At 37.9% G+C, this 21,444-nt stretch overlaps 1 protein-coding gene across 3 annotated transcripts in view; it reads right to left on the bottom strand.

The window, feature by feature from the left end:
• Positions 1-15,339, bottom strand: part of YIPF7 (Yip1 domain family member 7) — a 29,797-nt gene extending 14,458 nt beyond the window's left edge. The window contains exons 1-3 of one of the 3 annotated variants that reach the window (XM_018049416.1): positions 15,229-15,339; positions 12,896-13,002; positions 11,771-11,887 (exon numbers count right to left, since the gene is read on the bottom strand). In XM_018049416.1, coding sequence (XP_017904905.1) covers positions 11,771-11,887; positions 12,896-12,929 — 151 coding nt within the window. In that variant the 5' untranslated portion in view covers positions 12,930-13,002; positions 15,229-15,339. Of the gene's footprint in view, positions 1-5,987; positions 6,149-11,770; positions 11,888-12,895; positions 13,003-15,228 lie in introns of those variants that run through there. The other 2 variants (XM_018049414.1, XM_018049415.1) reach the window with 2 other exon arrangements.

Below are 21,444 nucleotides of genomic sequence, written 5' to 3' on the forward strand. Positions count from 1 at the left end.
TAGTTTATTTCTACTTTGTGTGTTAGATGGTTGAAGTCTGGGGAGATAAAGTAAGTTTTCCAAAGTCACAAAGCCAGTAATAGAAAATTTAGGTTCCAGCACTGGAGAATCTGACCCAAGAACTCATACTTTTCAAACAAATAAATAGATAACAGTCCGATTTAAAGGATAGATAGAGGAATTGAATAGACATTTTTCCAAACAAGACATCCAAATGGCCAAGAGGTACATGAAAACGTGCTTAGCACCATTAATCATCAAGAAAATACAAATCAAAATCACAAAATCATTTCACACCTGTTAGAATGGCTAACATCGAAAAGAAGTAAGTATTGGTGAGGATATGGAGAAAAGGCAACCCTTCAATATTGTTGGTGGGACTGTTAGTTGGTATAGCCACTATGGAAAGCACTATGGGGGTTCCTCAAATACTATTAAAAAATAGAACTACCATATGATCCAGCTATGCCACTGCTGGGAATATATATGAAGGAAACAAAAACAGGATATCAGAAAGATACCTGCACCTCCACTTTGATGGCAGCACTGTGTGTGTGCACGTGCCAAGTCACTTCACTTGTATCCGACTCTTAATGACCCTATGTACCATAGCCTGCCAGGCGTCCATGAGATTCTTCAGACAAGGGTGGGTTATATACTATTAGTGCCACCTGTGAAGATAGCAGCATTGGATACAATAGTCAAAACAACCTAAGTGTTCATTGATGGATGAATAGATTTAAAAGTTATAGTGTGTGTATATATATATATATACACACACACACACACACACACTATGGAGGGCTTCCTTGGTAGCTCAGCTGGTAAAGAATCTGCCTGCAATGCAGGAGACTCCAGTTCAATTCCTGGGTTGGGAAGATCCCCTGGGGAAGGGATAGGCTACCAACTCCAGTATTCATGGGTTTCTCTGGTGTCTCAGATGATAATCTACCTGCAGTGTGTGAGACTTGGGTTCAATCCCTGGGTTGGGAAAATCCCCTGGACGAGGTCATGGCAACCCACTCCAGTATTCCTGCCTGGAGAATCCCTATGGACAGAGCTGCCTGGTGGGCTACAGTCCATGGGGTCACAAAAGGTTGGACACAGCTGAGCAACTAAGTGCGCGCATGTGCGTGTACACACACACACACACACACACACACACACACAGGATTACTATTCAGTCATAAAAAATGAGGAAATTCTACCATTTGTAACAATATGAATGGAACTTGAGGGCATTTTTCTAAGTGAAATAAGCCAGAAATAAAAAGCCAAATATTGCACAGTATCACTTGTTATGTGGAGTCTAAAAATTTTTTTAAGTCAAACTTACAGAGTCAGAGTAGAAAAGTGGTTGCCATGGCGTAGGGAAAGTAGGAAGAGATTGGTAAAAGGTTAGAAAAGCAGAAAAGAACCCACCCTTTTAACCATAGCTTTGATTGAGTCAGTGTGCATCTAATCTGATAATGTTTGTATTTTTTAAAGTGTGCTCAGTTCTCCCATGTGAAGGATTGTATTCCCAAATCATTGGTACCCGGCATTTAACTTCCCTTCACAGGATTTAGTAACCCTCTTTGGTCAAAGACAGGGTATAGTTCAGTTTCTTCTATAGTGGCATGTACCTAAACACCTTGCAGAGCTAACATTCTACACACAGGGTATCAGATGAAATTTCAATGATTGCCATGGCATAGAGGGGTCTTGCTCCAACAGGGACCTAGGCATGTTCAGAATATCAGCCAGACATGACCTCAGTTAGGATAGAAGGTGTATCTTTCACTCTTTCCACATCCAGGGTGACAAGCGCTGGCCACCCAAACTTGAAAAGAAAGAATATGAATTTAATTTGAACTAAATTAATAGTGAGCAAACAATTTTACATTTCAACTTCCTTTTTCACTTTTACAGTGTATTTATATACTTCTTAATGAACATATACTTTGGAAAATATGAGCAGTTCGTCAATTTAAAATCGCGTAGGCTGTCTAATGTGATATTTAAAATAGCAGAAGATTTTAAAAGTTGACAAATGCTTAAGTTGAAGTTGATGTCACCTGAGACTTATGTTGTTTTCAAATTTTATTTTCAATTTATACATTTACATTAACAATGTGCTTTCAGTTTTTACTACAATAAAGTGACTTTTAATTTAAAATAACTTTTTCCTCAAAAAGTGTAATTATTATGCTTGAAGAAACCCAGATAAAAATGTTTTACAAGACATTATTACTGATTTCAGGCACTTATTTAATGGCATAATTAACTTTTGCACTTTTCAACGCTGAGTCATGAAACAGTAAATGAACACAAGATCTAACAAATTTTTTCATACATGTACACCCGTGGCGGATTCATGTTGATGTATGACAAAACCAATACAGTATTGTAAAGTAAAATAAAGTAAAATTAAAAAAAAAGAAAAAATATCTTATGTGTTTTTTACCAAAATACATTTCCATAATGTTTTGTTTTAAAATTTATTACATGGTATGCAAATGAGACTATATGTATTTATCAATTATAGTACTCTAATATAACACCTTGTTTTACAAGATAAAAAAGATGAAACTGTTATGAAATTTGAATGCAAAATTTATTGTTTTGCTGTCATCTAGTGGTAGTAAAGTATACCATACATACGCTATAAAAATGAATTAATACCTTTGTTTTCTATGCAAATTATGGCATTGGCCTTTCAAATATGAACATCAGGCTATGCTACAAATATAAATACCAAATGTCACAGTAATTTTTCTAGTCTGACAGATTTGAATTGACTATTATTTATCAAGATGCATTTGTTAACACATTGATTGCACATTATCACATAGCAAAAGTTATCATTCTTACAGAAAAGCAAGCGAAAATGAGCTTTTTAGCAAGCAAACTGAGGAATAAACAAACATATTTTCAAATAGCATGTTTTTGTGCAAGGGGTAATTATTATAGCTTCATAATTTTATAGATTGTTTTGGTGTACACTCAATAAAAACTAGCGAATATCATTTATCATCTTATCCTAGAAATCTTGCATATGGTCTTTTTATTCCTTTTAGACAGATAAGGCTTAAGGCTTCACAAAGTCACCCTGGCTGAAGAGCATATTGGATTAGAGTCCAGAAATTTCATAGACTCAAAATGGAAAATTATATTAGGTACTGTTATTTCTAATATATATATTTGGTGAGTATAATCACAAAGAGAAAAAAATTCTAGGAATTTCTCTGAGCTGTAAAAAGGAGGAGGGGAAATCTAATATATTTACTATTTGAAATTTGAGAAGACATTACAGGAGAATGTATTATAGTTTAGAATATCGGAATGGAAGTATTTGTGGCAAGTAGAAAATATTATATTCAATAAATGCTATAGGAAAAATTGATCAACCATAAAAAAGTTAAATTCTGCTTCACATACTACTTAAAACAATTTTCAATGAATCAAAAATTTAAGTCCAGAACAAAAAGATAATTTAAAAATTTAGGAATCTATAAGAGGATATATCTTTTTGGCTTTAGAGCTGGAGAAATATAGTCTAAACAAAGAACAATTGGAAAAAAGTTACAAAGAAAAATATTGTGGGGTTGAAAACATAAATATTAAAATGTCTATATGCTCTAATATCCCATAAATAAATTAGATGGCAAACACAATCTATGAAAAAAGCATGAAATACATATTCCAGACAATAATAAATATCTTTACCATATAAATATCTCTAGAAATAAAAAAGAAAGGAAAAGTCTTAAGATTTTAAAAGCAGAAAGATGTAAAAGTCAACGAACATGAAAAGAAAGTCTAACTTCTCTAGTAACCAAGAAATAAAAAGTATTATTTTTTTGCCTGTTTTGTCTATCAAATTAACAAAGACATTTACTATTCTACTGTATAGGTGTATCGGCTCATCATTTTTCCAGATGACTCTGACAGTGTAAATGCCTTTGACCCAGCAATCCCAACATTATAGATCGATCCTGAGGACAGATTCTGTACAGGTCAAAGTTATCTAATGTAATGTTCACCAAAGCATTATCTATTATAAAGGAACAATATTTAAGATTTAAATTATGGTGGTGGTTAAGTCACTAAGTTGTGTACAACTCTTGCGACCCCACAGACTAGTCTCCTCTGTCCATGGGATTTTCCAGGCCAGAAAACTGGAGCAGGCTACCATTTCCTTCTCCAGGGGATCTTCCTGACTCAGGGATCGAACCTGTGTCTCCTGCATTGCAGATGGATTTTTTACTGCTGAGCCAGATTTAAGTTATGACATTTGTATAGAATGGGCTTCCCAGGTGGCTCAGTGGTAAGGAATCTGCCTGCCAGTGCAGCAGATATGGGTTTGATTCCTCAGTCAGGAGGATCTCCTGGGGAAGGAAATGACAGCCCATTCTACTATTCCCGCCTGGACAATCCCATGGACATAGGAGTGTGGCAGGCTATAGTCTATCGGGTCACAATGAGTTGGACATGACTTAGTGACTGACCATGCATGCACTTGTATATAATAGATCATGTTTTCAAACAATATTTAATGACTTTAAAGAATGCAAAGATAAAAATGCTTATGATATAAGGTAACTTAAAAAAAAACCTTCATATCCATAGTATGATCCAATTTTTAAGTATTTACAAATATATATATTCAAAGAGAGGCAGCATTTCATTTTTAAGTGTGTATATATATATATATTCATAGAAAATAGAATAAAGGCTGGAATAAATATTGTCAAATCATTAATGATAGTCATGTCTCAGAAACAAAATTTTCAGTGACTTTATATTTTTATTCATATGTTTCTATATTTTCCAAATTTCTATTTCTGTATATGGATTACTTTTATAATTAGACAATTGATAAGTTTTTTTTTATTTTTTAAGTAGAGATCTTGGCAGGGTCATGGCAGATGCCTAATGAAAATAGCTTATAACTTTCAGGTGTTAGGTATCAGATGTAGAGGCAACTTAGAATGCATGGTTAAGCATAAAAGATGCAAAAATTTAACTGGCCTCTAAAGTTCCAACAAATTGATTATATAATTCTCTGTACTTTTCTGACTAGTTTACATCTTTACCCTCTTCTTAATTTTGAAGGCAAACGGAGAAGAATGTTTTAATATCAGGTGGCTGGCTGTGTCCAAACAGCAATCTTTTGATCTAAAATACTGGGAATGTTAGCCCATCTGTTTTCATTGGCCCTCATAGAAAAGAGAGCAGTTAGCCAGTGAATATTTCTCCTTGGCTCCCAAATTTAAATCTCCTTGAATTTTAGTTTTCTAGCATCATGTTGACATGCCATAGGAACAGAAGTAGCAGATATAAGTTGGCTGAATCTTAAAAATTAAAAAAAAAAAAATCAAAGGATGGGAGATCCCTGAAATCTTTGGAGGAAACGTTCATCTGCAAGGGTCCCCAGGTTTCCTTGCCACCAGCAGTGCTACTTACTGGAGTCATATTCCTCCTTACTTAGTCCTACCTAGATGAGGTGAGGGGGCTCACATGAGCCAGGAAGGAGGAAAAAAAAAAAAAAAAGACTTGCTTCTCCATGATAACAAAAAAAGTATATTGAGAAACTACCCCTGTTGCCCGCAGGCAACAATAGCAGAAAATAGTAAAACATGCAGCTATAAAGTAGCTTCATTAACTAGGTGGGAAGAGTGGTTACTTTGATATAATTACTTTGCCCAAAAATGTTCACTGTTGTCTAGAGACGGCCAGGGAGTCCACATGTAAGAAACAGTGAAGAAACATTTAAAAACTGCGAGACCAACATAGTGTTAGCGCTTATCTACTTCAGATTTTCCCCACGCAAACAGGAGACCATCTCCCATTGGTTTAAATGTATCTGTCTGGCAGACTCTCGTTTATATGTGGAACAATCATATAAAACACTATATGCAGCATGCTGATAGTATGCATTAAGTGCTGATTATTGCTGTTATTCTTCAAGCTGTACACACATTAATAGCACTTCCTTAACTTATCTTCTAGTAAAGGAGGCTCTTCATCAAAGCTGTCAATGTAAGAAGATGGTGAATAATAATCCTGGTTGGATGCTGGCTGAAAAAACTGCCCTGAGTAAGCTGAGGACACGAGCATCTCTGCTGGGACAAAGGCAGGCTGAGGCTGCTCACTGGCTTGTTGTCTAGAAAAAGGAAAATATTGATACTGATACATCTAAGAAAGGGATATCATGATCAAGCGAGGAAGGAAACTACAATTTTCCTTTTATAATTTCTCCTGGTTTTTATGACTATTTATCCATGAAAAAATTAACTTGCTTAAAGTTTAACCTAAACAAACAAACAAAAAAATGAAAAGTAACTAGTTGTGAGAAAACTCTATAGAAGAATGATCCATACTGACTAACATGCATTGATTATTTGCAATGTGTTGGACCCTTCACATTTTCTCACTTAATTAATACTCTGCAAAGTAAAAACTGTGGTTTTAATCTCATCTTACAGAAAAAGAAATACAGATTCATGGACACTGAATGACTTGTCTGGCAACATACAAAAAATTCAAGTGTTGGACAGTGAACTGAAGCTGTCTGTCCGAGCAGTGCACTTCTCCCTACGTGATGCTCCTTTTCTACTGATTTTCAGGAACTATCCCCAAATAGGACATTCCCTGTAAATCTGGGCAAAGAGCAATTTAAAAAAATCACAGTCATACTAACAAAGCAAACCAGACAAAGACAAATATCATGTAATATTGCTTATATGTGGAATCTAACAAATGAACTTATTTACAAAACAGAAATAGACCCTGAGACATAGAAAAGCTCTGGCCCTTCCCAGACAGTTATTTCCAATCAAATTATCTTTGAGTCCCTGACTAAAAGTCTTTCATAGCTGGCTTCACTGTTCTCTCTTGAAATATGCGATTTAGTTTTATCAAAACATAATGTTTCAACATTTCCTTGATTGTGCTTTTATTTTTTTTTTATTTTACCATTTATGTGAGAAAAATAATCTTAGTAAATAAATTCTTAAAGCTAGAGAATGGAAGGAAGAAATGGGGGCTAGTCTACAATGTTATTTGGTCATTTCAAATTGTTTTTAACTAAAGGAAAGGAAAGAAACATAAAGAATGGTCCTTGATTATAGAGCATCTTAGCCCTTTGGGAAGGTAAATAATAAAATTTCAATGATTTAAAACCCAGCATATTATTCCAAATTACTGAATTAGACCAAAATAAACACTGGACTCTGGCAGGTGGGATTTAAACATTACCTTGGTTAGCAGGCATCTCTTCTAAAAATCATTCCAAACAACTGCGAAGTGACTGCAAAAAGTTCCTTTAGAACAACTGGCAACATTTTGATCACATTTCCCTTCTTTTACTTTCTGATTCTATGTATTATATTTCTGCCTGTAATGATAGTCCCATGGTGGGATGTACTCTGAACCAAGTAAATTGGTTAGCAAACAGGACTGCTGGAGTCCAAATGCCTGCGTTCAAATCCTAATTTTATACTCTTAGGTAAACTGTTTCACCTCCTATGTCTCTGTTTCTTCATCTGTAAAATGAGGACAATAGAACCAATAAGGTTATTATGAATTAAATTATCTGAAATAAATAAAGCACTTAGATTAGTGCTGGGCATATAAGAAGCAATCAATAAACATTAGCTAAGTGATCGTATGTCCTCTTCCTGAGACTGACTCTGAAGCATTCTAGACACCTCCCTCACTCCCTGGAACAGCATTTTCTATATTTGTAAGTAGTTGTTTTCTAGTCTGCCACTTCCTCATAGAAAACAACATTAATCAGAGTCCAAGAGCTTGTATTCCTTCTGTGCTGATCATCTCTAGCTTTTTCCCACTTCGGTTCCCCTGGAACACCCACCCTGACTTTCACAACATACCACCCAACCTGTGTTTGCCTACCAGGAGAATCTCCACTATACACATGCCAGGATTTCTATCCACAACCCCTGAAGCAATGGCCATACCTGGTCCATATACAAACCCTCTGAGTGCTCACTAATTCTTCAGAACTCCCCTTTTCACCACCTATAGCTGGGGTTATACAGTTCCAACCAGCCTGAAGAGACTTGTCTTTACTTAGGTGATATTGTGTTGAGATATGGCATGGCCTCCATGGGGAAAATGTTTTTACCTGTTTCTGTAGCAATAGGACTTAACATTCACCTCCCAATGTAAACATGGAAGATAGAAGGTCACTGTTAGGTGACTCCATTATAATTTCTGTGGTTGCAGAATTATGTTTCTTGTAGTCAGGTTTCTGTGTCCCATCATATGATCACTAGCTACATATTTTATTAGATGGAAGTCCAAAACTATATGGACTTCTATCATGATGGTTGATTGATGCTACTTTCCTTTGTCAGTCTGATCCCAGGGGAATGCGGGGGGTGCACTGACTCCCAGCGTCCCATTTTATCTATATAAGTCTCCAGTTAAGCCAGTAAACAGACATTCTAAGTATCCTTGATTATACATGGTGAGTTTGATGGCAGTGTGTTTTAGGATATGGTTGCCAGGGGGTTTGGCTTGTTTAACATGCCCAGATCCTGGCTCAGTCAGCAGGTACACATAGCTATGTGGCATTGACAGAGATCTCTAGGGATTCAGAAAAGCTGATTCAGTATGTATTTGCTGAAGGCCTCCTGAAACTTTTCAATGGAGTTTTCCAGTTGTTGTCACCTTTCTTCAGAAACCAAGTTTATTACTCTAAATAATTGGAAGATATTTCAAAAACTGGAAAACTACAGTGAGAAAATACAGCCTAGATAATTGGCTACAAGCACTGAAAATAATGTCTATCTGAATGACTGGACGGTTAAGCTTTTTAGTGAGAAAACTCCACATTAAACTAAGAAAACTTTATACAAATATATTTATTCATAATAAACACATTCAACCAGCTTCAGATCACAATGCCATTCATTGAGCAGAATGAGTTTTTTTTTGGATGTGATTTCATATTGGAGAGGAGAGGATGGGGCAGGGGGCAGAATGAGAAAAACAGACATATTCATTATAACCTACTACTGGATTCCTATGTCTTTTGCCAGTATGGTGAGCATCTTGTTCTGATTTGGGATATATTTTAATTGAACTATTCACTGTACAAATAAAAGATCAAATGTCAAGTCATCTGATGCAAACTGGTAAATCACTGACCTGACTCCATGTTTTATGTACCTCATAAAAGTACAACCGTTAATATACCCTTTTCTAATTCCTGAGACTTGAAGCATGGGTTGGAATTTAGGGTTGCCACAATTCAAATCAGAACTTGGATTTAAATGCTAAGCATCTGAAGTAGGCTAAGCCATCAACTTGATAATGTAATCATAATTTGTCCTCACTCGGTTATATTAATTTTCATCTTCTTGTCACCTCAACTTCTGTTGATATGGGCAATGAAAAAAAAATGGGAAAAAAAAAACAAACAGGGTGGGGTAGGGTAGAAGAGAAGGCTCTAGTTTGAGTCCCTGATTAAGGACAGAGCTTTGTTTCTATTTTATCAGACATTTTAGCTTTGTTTAGTCTGAAAACGTAGATTGCAGACCCTACCCAGGTGCTTATTCCATCTGGAGAAGAGAGAAAAGAAACAGCAGGTGACTGGATTCTTTCAACAAAACAGGAGCACAGAGCTGAAAAGTCCTGTTAGATAGCTCTCGTGTGGGTTATATATTTTGAGCTACCCTCTTGTAATACCTTCATGCTCAAACTACTTCTGCGCCATCACATACTTTTCTGTTTTTTCCTGACTGCAAATCGTAAGTCATAAAAGAAATAAAGTTCTTTTCCCGTTGTTGAATAATTTTGCAATGAGCCAATTCTAGACAGCCTATTCCTTCTCCCTTATTTTTCCTATAAATATTTTAAATATATTTAATTTGCCGGGTAATATTCAGATATGATGGCTCAGACAGTAAAGGATCTGCCTGCAGTGCAGGAGACCTGGGTTTAATCCCTAGGTCAGGAAGATCCCCTGGAGGAGGGCATGGCAACCCACTCCAGTATTCTTGCCTGAAAAATCCCATGGACAGAGGAGCCTGGCAGGCTAAAGTCCATAGGGTCGCAAAGAGTGGGACATGACAGAGCGACTAACACTTTCACTTTCGTAGAGAGATGGATGGATTTTTTTCATCCTAAGAAATTCTTATGGCAGCTTGACTAACGCTAGACAACACAGACTAGGGGCATAATGAGATAAAATTCCAAATATTTAACTTTAACCATTTTAAGAAAATGTTATGGACCAAAGGTTTTCCCTATTGCTTCACAGCAGCAGTTCAGCATCAGCCCTTAAGACACAGCTTCTGAAAACAGCGCGTATCTGCCTGTGTCTGTAGGAGTCATCAGCCCATGAAAACAATGTCAAGATTGTCCAGGGTGTAGTGTAGTTGGAACAGAAGAGTCACCACTGCCAGTTGTATTTATTCTGTTTTCTTTTTCTCTTTATTCTGAAGTTTTCAAGGTACTTATCTGTGTGTGAAAAATAAACTTCAAGAATTAATACATTTGAAACGTTTGCTATGAAGTTTTTTGCCCTAAACTTGTTGGAATGGCATAAGAAACACACATCCCAGTTTTCCTAAGATGATCCCGTTTATTCTTATTGTATCAACATTGTTACCAATAACACACATTTTACTCTCAGAATGTCTTGATTTTATAATAAATTATATGACTACCTTAGTTCTGGCTCTAATCCAATAGCCTAGGCCTAGTAGGCTAACCTCGTTTTTTACTGGCTATATGACCTTGGAAAAGTTCTTTAATCTCTCTGTATTCCTTCTCACCTTTCACTAATCTAGACCCACAGAAGAATATTTAAAGAACCAACTGTATAACCAAATACAATGTTTAAGTGACTTTGCAACAAAGTATCCATTGCCTCTACAAACTATAGTTATATGAAAAAATAACATTTCTATAATGTTTTTACCTTCACATACACTTTCCCATACATTATCAAAATTGCTTTTAGATAATTCTCATGAGGTAGAGAATTAACTTATTATTAACTCATTATTAATATCCTTATTTCTCAGTTTAAGACAGTCAGGGAAGTTGTCTTTCTTAAAGCGACAAAAAATGAATGTTAGAGCCAGAACTTAAACCAAATTCTTCTAATCCTACCTGCCCTATTTGGGGCATTAGTAAAGGATAAATACTAAATTCTTAATCATCTTTAAATTTATTTTCGACTCACATTGAACTATCAACTTAAATAGCTAACACATCCTGAATTATGTATATCTAGATTTCATTCAGGAATTGCCACATTGCATTATAATAGCATATTTAATTGTCCCCTTCAACATAAATTTTTAAATATTGTGTGGGAAAAGATTATGGATTTTTTCTTTATCTTTGGGCTTATAGCACCTTCCTTAATTCCTGACGCACGAGCAGGCACTAAATAAATATTTATTAAATTGAATAAAAGCTGTTTCTTGAGGGATATCCTGGAAAATATCAGGTAAAAAGAAAATGTTTTGTTTGCCCAAGGCCTGTATTCACACTCCCTGTTAAGTGATATTTTGAAAAGAGGAGACAAGCCCTTCACCTATAAATGGGCCTGCAGCAATCAAAGGCATTCATGGAGAACTGAATTCATTTCCCTGCCCTTTCCTGACATTTCTTCTTGGACATTTTACTGAGAAATAATGGGGAGAGGTTTATCGTCCCCCAAGGAAACCACCCTACCTGAAAACCCATGTCAAAATATTATGACTTTTTAAAATGAGAACACATTTTCTCCATGTCAAGTACTTACTTTCTAGATCCATAAAGATTTCCACAGGCATTAGAATCGTTACAAGTCTGCTCCTGATTATCAATGGTGTAATTAGATTGGTAAAAGTCAGAGTCAAATTGTCCCCAGTTTGACATCCTGAAAAATATGAGTGAAAAATGGAGAAGATTCGAAGCAATAAAATTTCTTTTGAGGTATTTACAGGATCAATAGACAATATGATTATGGCTGGATTCCTATTAGAAAACAAGGTATTCTCTGAATGGGGGAAAGGTATGGAAATGCATGCTAGAAAGCCGTTTACAAAACCTATATACCTCCAATTAACTTTTCTGAAGTTTTCACTAAGTAGGACTGTGACTAAATTGACTTTGCCTCTGGGTGTGCAAAGTCACTTCAGTTGTGTTTGACTCTTTGTGATCCTATGGACCATAGCCCACCAGTCATCTCTGTCCATGGGATTCTGCTGGCAAGAATACTGGAGAGAGTTGCCATTTCCTTCTCCAAAATTGATTTTAATTATCTGAAAAAAAATTCTTCACCTAATACCTTGTTCTCAGCAGTTTAAGAGAAAAAGTTTAAAAGTTGGTATACATCTTGAAGATTTTCCCTTAAATAATGTTATTTCCTTACTTTAAAAATACATATATAGATAGATATACACATACATATCCATATCCATATCCATATATATATATATATATATACATATTTGTTGTTGTTCAGTCCCTCAGCCATGTCCGGCTCTTTGCGACCTCACGGACTGCAGCACTACAGGCTTCCCTGTCCTTCATCATCTCCCAAGCTTGCTCAAACTCATGTCCATTGAGTCAGTGATGCCATCCAACTATATTGTCCTCTGTCATCTCCTTCTCTGCCTTCAATACTTCCCAGCATTAGGGTCTTTTCTAATGAATAGGCTCTTCACATCAGGTGGCCAAAGTATCGGAGCTTCAGCGTCAGCTCTTCAGAATGTTCAGGACTGATTTACTTTAGGCAATCCTGGTTTGATTCTCTTGCAGTCCAAGGGACTCTCAAGAGTCTCATCCAACAAGCATTAGTTCTCAGGCACTCAGCGTTGTTTATAATCCAACTCTCACATCCATACATGACTGTGGGAAAAACCATAGCTTTGACTATACGGACCTTTATTGGCAAAGTAATGTCTCTGCTTTTTCATATGCTGTCTAGGCTTGTCATAACTTCTTTTCTAAGTAGCAAGCACCTTTTAACTTCATGGCAACAGTCACCACCTGCAGTGATTTTTAAGCACAAGAAAATATATATCATATATATATATGTGTGTGTGTGTGTGTGTGTGTGTGTGTGTGTTTGTGTGTATTACACACACACATGCATTATACATATTTAGGTTGGGGCAAGGGCTTTCCTGGCGGCTCAGCTGGTAAAGAATCTGCCTGCAATGTAGGAGACCTCAGTTCAATTCCTGGGTTGGGAAGATTCCCCTGGAGAAGGGAATGGCTATCCACTCCAGATTCTGGCCTGGAGAATTCCACTGACTAGCCATGGGGTAGCAGAGTGGGACACAACTGAGCTACTTTCACTTCACTTCACTTCAGGTTGGGAGAAATGTAATTGCAGTTTCAGACTTTGAATTTTAAATCATTATAACTAGGTTCAAACAAATCTTTATTAATTGAAATAGGAACCATTATAATCAACACATTTTTGCCAACAAGAAATAAGTTGGTTTACTCTTGTAGCATAAAAATTTGTGCTTCTGGATTCAGTGAACTCTTGGAAAGCATTTTCTGCCCCTTGCTGGTTGTGGAAGTATTTTTCCATGCTACTTCTGCTGCTGCTAAGTCGCTTCAGTCATGTCAGACTCTGTGCAACCCCATAGATGTTGGCCCACCAGGCTCCTCTGTCCCTGGTATTCTCCAGCCAAGAATACTGGAGTAGGTTGCCATTTCCTTCTCCAGTTTTCCATACAAAGTTGCTGAAATGCTTGAAGAAGTGGTAGTCAGTTGGCAAGCGGTCAGGTGAATATAGCAGATGAGGCAAAACTTTGTAGCCCAATTTGTATATATATAAAATACACAGAAAGTAATGTCATTAGCAAAAAAACATAAAGCAATAAATGCACATTAAAATAATGTATAACATAATCACATTTAAGAATGTATTCCAATATCAAACAGCAAAGTTCAACAATGCAATATTGCAATTACTTTTGCACTAACCTAATAGTGTGTGTGTGTGTGTGTGTGTGTGTATCATCTATCTGTACTCTTTGTGAAGCCAGGAAGTAAATGGCTGATAATAATATATAAGCTTGATTTATTCATAGAGCTTTAAAGTGTGCTAACAGCCTCTCTACTCCCCAAAACAAAGATAAAACACTCAAAACTAATCTTCCAGTTCCACTTTCTAATTCTTAAATGGTGTTTGGAACATTTTCTTTTTCTCTTGCCCTGTCTGCTGCACCAGGGCTTCTGCTGAGTCAGAGGAAGAAAGGCTTGATTTGGCTACAGGAAAAGAGCCTGTTTCCATACACTCTCTGCTGCTGCTGCTAAGTCACCTCAGTCGCGTCCGACTCTGTGCGACCCCATAGATGGCAGCCCACCAGGCTCCACCGTCCCTGGGATTCTCCGGGCAAGAACACTGTAGTGGACTGCCATTTCCTTCTCCAATGCGTGAAAGGGAAGTTGCTCAGTCGTGTCCGACTCATACACTCTCTACATAGTTTCTACTCACTACTGGGAATGAAGAGCAGTGCATGTAGTCTTGATTGAGACCTAAGGGCTAGAATACCGGGGGGGGGGGGGGGGGGGCGGGGGTGGAAAGAAAGACTTGACGGAGAAAAAGGTGGGGGAAGAAAGTAATAGCGAAGTGCGTAATAGTGTCTCTTTGGAAATTAGAGAAATGGAGTAAGAAATCTTTTCAACTCAACATTTTAACCTTTACTTTCCTTTGAAAAGCTTTCTATTTCAAAAGAAGAATTTGAAAATCACTAGGAGTAGTTCATATAATAATCTGTGGTCCACTACTTATAATACATTTCAAATGAAATTACATAAACAGCTTGAGCTCTAAGGGCCTCATTAATCAGAAATATTCAAGTAACAATTGTCAAATATATCACTTTTCAGCTCAGTAAAAATGCAGAAAGCTACTCTAAAATTAGACTCATACATTTGATATAATAAATCAAGATTTTTCATTAGTAATATGCATAAAAGTAGCTATAAATTATGTAAACTAAAATCAGGACTTGGAGAATATAAAATCTTTTAATAACTTATAATTTAAAAAATTTAGAATTTAAGAGCAAAACTTTTTCAGTCAATGAAAATATGTTATTATAAAGCATAGGCAATAATTTTACTGAAAGTACACTAAGTTTTCAGAACATGCAAAACTTTATGTTAATATGATTATTGGTTTTACAGTCCTCATATAACCTAGAATTGTACTTTGTTTAAATGCCAAATTCTTTAGAAGGATCAGACACATACCTTTATATTATTTTATGTTGAAAGATCCTCCAACAAATGTAGCTTTACTTGAGAAATTTTTAACAAATCAGCTCATGAAAAGATGACCTGCTGAGTCTATATATAAACTTCTAAATTTGTACTCTGACACTCTGAACAGATGCTACAGCCAAAAAAAAAAAAAGAAAAAGGCTGCCAAAAGCCAAACACAGTATTTTATAACACTTGTTACAGTGTACAAACACAGTGAATGGTGCAGAGACAATTTGATAAAGTAAATGGTAGATTCAGCTTCCTTGTGTGACTAATGTACCATTGAACTCTGATTTAAAATCATTTATTTGAGGCTAACAATAAAGAGGCCTAACACTCCTTCTGCTTCTTAGCCTAGAAGAATATATTCAGCCTTCACAAGATTTTCTAATAACATGGTAAAAACCAACATATGGTACATGAACTTAACATAACAATCTTAGCAACAATCTCAAAATGTGTGATCAATTTTATCCAAATCTGAATCATTCAATTTATATAAACAACACTGAGAAAGACTCTCCATAGTCTACATCTGATCTTTTCCCTGCTTCTTACTTCTCCATCACAGCCCAAGATGGATATACTAATATGATCGTTCATAGGGCATGTTCTGCCCCATTTTTGAGCCAATCTTGATCATGAAAGACATCTATGATATTGTGTTTTATAAGGAAAATATATATCTGGTAATTTAGTTGACCAAAACATCTTTCTCATTATATTTGGTCTTTGTCCATGGTTCCTGACTCATGGCTCCTAAAACCCTTGGAATTTTCTAAGTGTTGAGAGTGTCAAAGGTGTCTCTTGGTATGTTAATCAGGTGATTTGGGGACCTATCTAATGATGGGGGCTGGTTGTCAATGGAGCCAATAACATGAATAGAGGGTTGGAACATTCAACCCCATTCTCAATCTCTGAGGAGGGAAGAGGGCTGGGATGTTGAATTAATTGCCTATGGTCAATGACAGGAGAAGGCAATGGCAACCCACTCCAGTGTTCTTGCCTGGAGAATCCTAGGGACAGAGGTAGCCTGGTGTGCTGCCATCTGTGGGGTCGCATAGAGTTGGACACGACTGAAGCAACTTAGCAGCAGCAGCAGCAGCAGCAGGTCAATAACAACCAATTATGCTGATTACTGAAACCTTTATAAAGCCTCAAAAGGATGGGGTTTGGAGAGCTTCTGGGTTGGCAAACCCAGAAGGTGGACGTGCTGGGAGAATGGCACCCTCATAGAGAGGGCGTGGAAGCTTCTCTCCGTTCCCCACTCTCTTGTCCTATGTATTTCTTCCATCTGGCTGTTCCTGAGTTATATCCTTCTATAATAAACCAGTGATCCAGTAAGTATATGGCTTCTCTGAGAACCTCTCTAGCTAATAAACCAATTCTAAAGGAGATCAGTCCTGGGTGTTCTTTGGAAGGAATGATGCTAAAGCTGAAACTCCGGTACTTTGGCCACCTCATGCGAAGAGTTGACTCTTTGAAAAAGACCCTGATGCTGGGAGGAGGAAAAGGGAATGACAGAGGATGGGATGGCTGGATGGCATCACCAACTTGATGGACATGAGTTCGAGTGAACTCCGGGAGTTGGTGATGGACAGGGAGGCCTGGCGTGCTGCGATTCATGGGGTTGCAAAGAGTCGGACACGACTGAAAGACTGAACTGAACTGAACTGAAGGAGGTAATCCTGGGAACCACCAATTTATAGCCAATTTATAGGCCAGAAGTACCAATTTATAGGTTAGAAGTACAGGGCACAACCTAGACTTGATACTTGATACTTGATGGGAGTAGAGAGGGAAGCTAATAGTCTATTAGGATTCTTAAGAATTGAGTTGAATTGTTGGACACCCAAATGATGTTCCAAGAATTATTTGGTGCTGCGTAGAAACTTACTCCCTGTAACTTGTTGGAATTGGGGCCACAAATAACTTACTGCCAGATCCATTCTTCCAGGAAACTGCCTGAGTTGGTTCCCTTTACATTCAAGGATTACTTCAAGGAGGCGTCTTCCTAGTTCTGACTCAGGTTACCTGGCTAATACTCCCAATTTCTATCTGGATCTGGTGGTTTCGTCACTAATATCAGCATCAAGGCTGGAGGTCAAGTTCTCCTGTGATCTGCTTACTGATTCTCCTTTATAGTACTTGAGATTTCTCATGTATCTAGCTCTCAGTAACTGAAATCTGCTGTTCAAGGTTATGTTGCACTTTGGAAATTTCTGCTAGAGCCAGTGGCAGATAGAAAAGTAAATTTCTCCACACTGTTTAAAAATTTGGAATTCGAAAATCTTTAATCCGAGCTGTCTTTTACCAGGTCACTAGTCAGGTCACAATAAATCATGTGGGTTTTTTTTGAGGATCTATTGAATACCAGACTGTGTTCTAGATTTGGAGTTATAGAAGTAGACAAACTACGAAGTAGGAGTAGACTTGTACTTCAACAGACATATTTTAATATCAATCCTACTCTATCTACAACAGAAAACAATGACCAGCCTGGTACAGGTCTTTGAATTTAAGGTTTAAGTCATTGAACTTGTGCATCAACCTTATAAAGTATTATTATTCCATTTTACAGAAAAATAAGTAGAGATTAAATAACTTGCCCAGATGGAAGCTAGTAGGTAGAAAAAAGCCACTATTCACAACCTAGTAGGCTAACTCCAGAATTCACAATCTATCCAAAACAATGGCAGGAATTAGCCAAAATCTATCAAGAAGTGAGCATAAACTATTAAGATGGAGAACTCAAAGGGGAGAAAGTTAGGGTATTCAGTGAAGTCCTCTTAAGAAAGTCATTTGAATTGAGACCTGGTTGATGAGAAGAAGCCATTTGAAAGACTATGTGAAGAGGGTATAAAGCAAGCACTCTGTGGTGGCAAGGAATTGGCAGGTTATAGCTTAGAAAAAAAAGCCATGTGGTTATGGTTTTGAATCAAAGGAAAGTTGAAGAAGATGAGGTTAAAGGTAGAGGTAGAGGCCAGATCATAAAAGCCTTGGCAAGGAATATAGATTTTATAATAATTGAAATAAGACGCCACTGCAGGGTTTTAAACATGGAATATGATCAAGACTTCCCTGGTGGCGCAGACAGTAAAGCATCTGTCTACAATGCAGGAGACCCGGGTTCGATCCCTGGGTTGGGAAGATCCCCTGGAGAAGGAATTGGCAATCCACTCCAGGACTATTGCCTGGAAAATCCCATGGACAGAGGAGCCTGGTAGGCTACAGTCCACGGGTCACAAAGAGTTGGACACGACTGAGTGACTTCACTATATGATCAATCTTATGCAGAAATTGAAAAGGGAAACTCATTAGGAGGATGTTGTGCCAGTAACAAATGCATGACATAAAGGTAGCTTGGACTAGGGTAGCAGTGGAAGTGGGAGAACTGGCAGAAAATCTTGGCAGCTGAGGGAAGAATGAATTGAAGGGATCAGGACAAGACCAGTGCTGAAGTCAGAAGACAGTTCATTCCAGGGAAATGATGTGATGTTGTCTGAACTGGGAAAGGTCCAATGCAGATGAAGAGGACCAATCAGGTACAAAAGATATATGGGAAGAAGATTTTTATAGGGTTTAGTTTCCATTGGCTAAGAGGCTTCCCTGGTGGCTCAGCCGGTAAAGAATCTGCCTAAAATTCAGGAGACTTGGGTTGGATTCCTGGTTGGGGAAGATCCCCTGGAGAAGGGAATGGCAAACTACTCCAGTATTCTTGCCTGGGAAATCCATGGAGAGAGGAGCCTGGCGTGCTACAGTCCGTGGGGTCACAGAGTCAGGCATGACTCAGTGACTCAGTTCAGTTCAGTTCAGTCGCTCAGTCGTGTTCAACTCTTTGCGACCCCATTGACTGCAGCAAGCCAGGCTTCCCTGTCCATCACCAACTCCTGGAACTTACTCAGACTTATGTTCACCGAGTCGGTGATGCCATCCAACCATCTCATTCTCTGTTGTCCCCTTCTTGACCTGCCTTCAATCTTTCCCAACATCAGGGTCTTTTCCAATGAGTCCGTTCTTTGCATCAGGGGCCCAAAGAATTGGAGTTTCAGCTTCAGCATCAGTTCTTCCAGTGAATATTCAGGACTGATTTCCTTTAGGATGGACTGGTATCTCCTTGCAGTCCAAGGAACTCTCAAGAGTCTTCTCTAACACCACAGTTCAAAAGCATCAATTCTTTGGAGCTCAGCTTTCTTTATAGTCCAACTCTCACATCCATATAGGACTACAGGAAAAACCATAGCTTTGACTAGATGGGAGTTTAAAAAAATAAGACAAACTGCCCCCCTTTCTATCTTGGGCTTCCCTGATAGCTCAGTTGGTAAAGACTCTGCCTGCAATGCAGGAGACCCCGGTTCAATTCCTGGGTCTGGAAGATCCGCTGGAGAAGGGATAGGCTACCCACTCCAGTGTTCTTGGGTTTCCCTTGTGGCTCAGCTGGTAAAGAATCCACCTGCAATACGGGAGACCTGGGTTTGACCCCTGGGTTTGGAAGATCCCCTGGAGATGGGAAAGGCTACCCACTCAAGTATTCTGGCCTGGAGAATCCATGGACTGTATAGTCCATGGGGTTGCAAAGAGTCTGACATGACTGAGTGACTTTAACTTTCAAGAGGGAGAAGAGAGGGATAATTATTGAAGATAATTTATAGAATCCTAATGACTTCCCCATCCTAAGGCATCAAGTTTATGGAAAAAGGCCAGATTGTTATATGGTAGCCAAATTTAGATTATCATACTTTCTATATCTTCTTTCAAAGGCCTTTATGAGAGAAGCTAGGTCCTGCTGGGAGCCAGCGTGAGGAATCCCACCATGACAAGGTCATGCAGAGAGGCCTGATGGGCAAGGCAAATCAGGCCTCAGGGTATCCCCCTGGAATTTCCTGAGCATGTACCCCCAAAACCAGAATCTGCTTGCCTTATTGTACTGTGCTTTTCCACTCTTCTGACACACTCTGGAAAAAGTTAACTCAGGGCTTTAGTCTTCTGCATTGGAAAGGGATGTTTCAGTTCAAACCCCCTCTGATAACTCTCTAGCTTGCCTAACAGGTTCCCCTGGACTTTTTACAGCTTGTGAATTGCCTACAGCCCCCCAGTCACGAGAGGCACAAAGATTAAAACATCTTAAAGATACACAGCCTCTTCTAAAGAGCTAAAAATCATATTGTTAATGGATTTCACTGTTGACTCAATGATTGCTGCAAGGCCTCCATATTCATTATCTATTAGGCACCTGGGAGGATATTAATCAATGTAATCGGGATATGGAAAAAGGTATATAGTAGTTTTGATGTTAGCAACACTAGACTTTTGAGTTAATTACTTTTCTTTTGTATAAATCACTGTACTCCTTTTACTTGTTATAAACTGCTGTATCTCTGCTATGTAAGAATGTAACTTTATTTAGTGTTTTCTGACAGTGGCACCAGACTTTGAGAAGAACAACACAAATAAGTCTTCTGGTTGACAAACCCTTATTGGCCCTTTTGGCCGGAAGATGATGTAAATCACCTAAGACTTGTATATACAACTAGGTATGCAGAGAGAAAAGCCTGGTTTTGATAAGAGTCTGGGCTGCTAACGCTGCATAATTTTGTATTACCCATTGATCTCTATGTACAATCAAAAAGGTATAAAAGGCCTTTCTAGACAATAGAGGCTGGACCAGTCATTGGAAGGACTGGTTTCCCCCGTGTCTCTTCTTTACTCTATTTTCTGGCTGAATTCACATCTGGGGCATGGAGGCTCACCATGTCTACTTACTTGCCCCGGCTTCTAAGATCCACGAGAGAGGGAGCCCAAGATGGGGCACTCCCTCACTACTCAAGAGGACGCCGGCGGCCTAACGTAAATGGTGCAAGTTCCTTGTCTGGAACTTTATTGGCTTTCCAAGTAAATCAAATTATTCAGCCTCTTTTCTCCACTTAGTTTTCCTACTACACTATTTCTTCCTAATCTAATCTTATATTTCTGATTAAATAAATAAATAAGTTTTTTCCTCGCCTACTCTGTCTCCCCTTCGAATCACCCTGGATCCACCAGGGCTGGACCCCGGCAAGGTCCCTTCCTATAACAGCAAGGACTCAGAGTACCTCTTTCTTTTGACATATAAAGTCACTGAAAAGTTTGCCAAAGATAATAACATTTTCAATCTTAGTTCATTTAGTTGGATTTTAAACTTACTTTGTGGTTTTGTATTTTTCA

Source organism: Capra hircus, chromosome 6 (assembly GCF_001704415.2).
Source record: "Capra hircus breed San Clemente chromosome 6, ASM170441v1, whole genome shotgun sequence".
NCBI lineage: Eukaryota > Metazoa > Chordata > Mammalia > Artiodactyla > Bovidae > Capra > Capra hircus.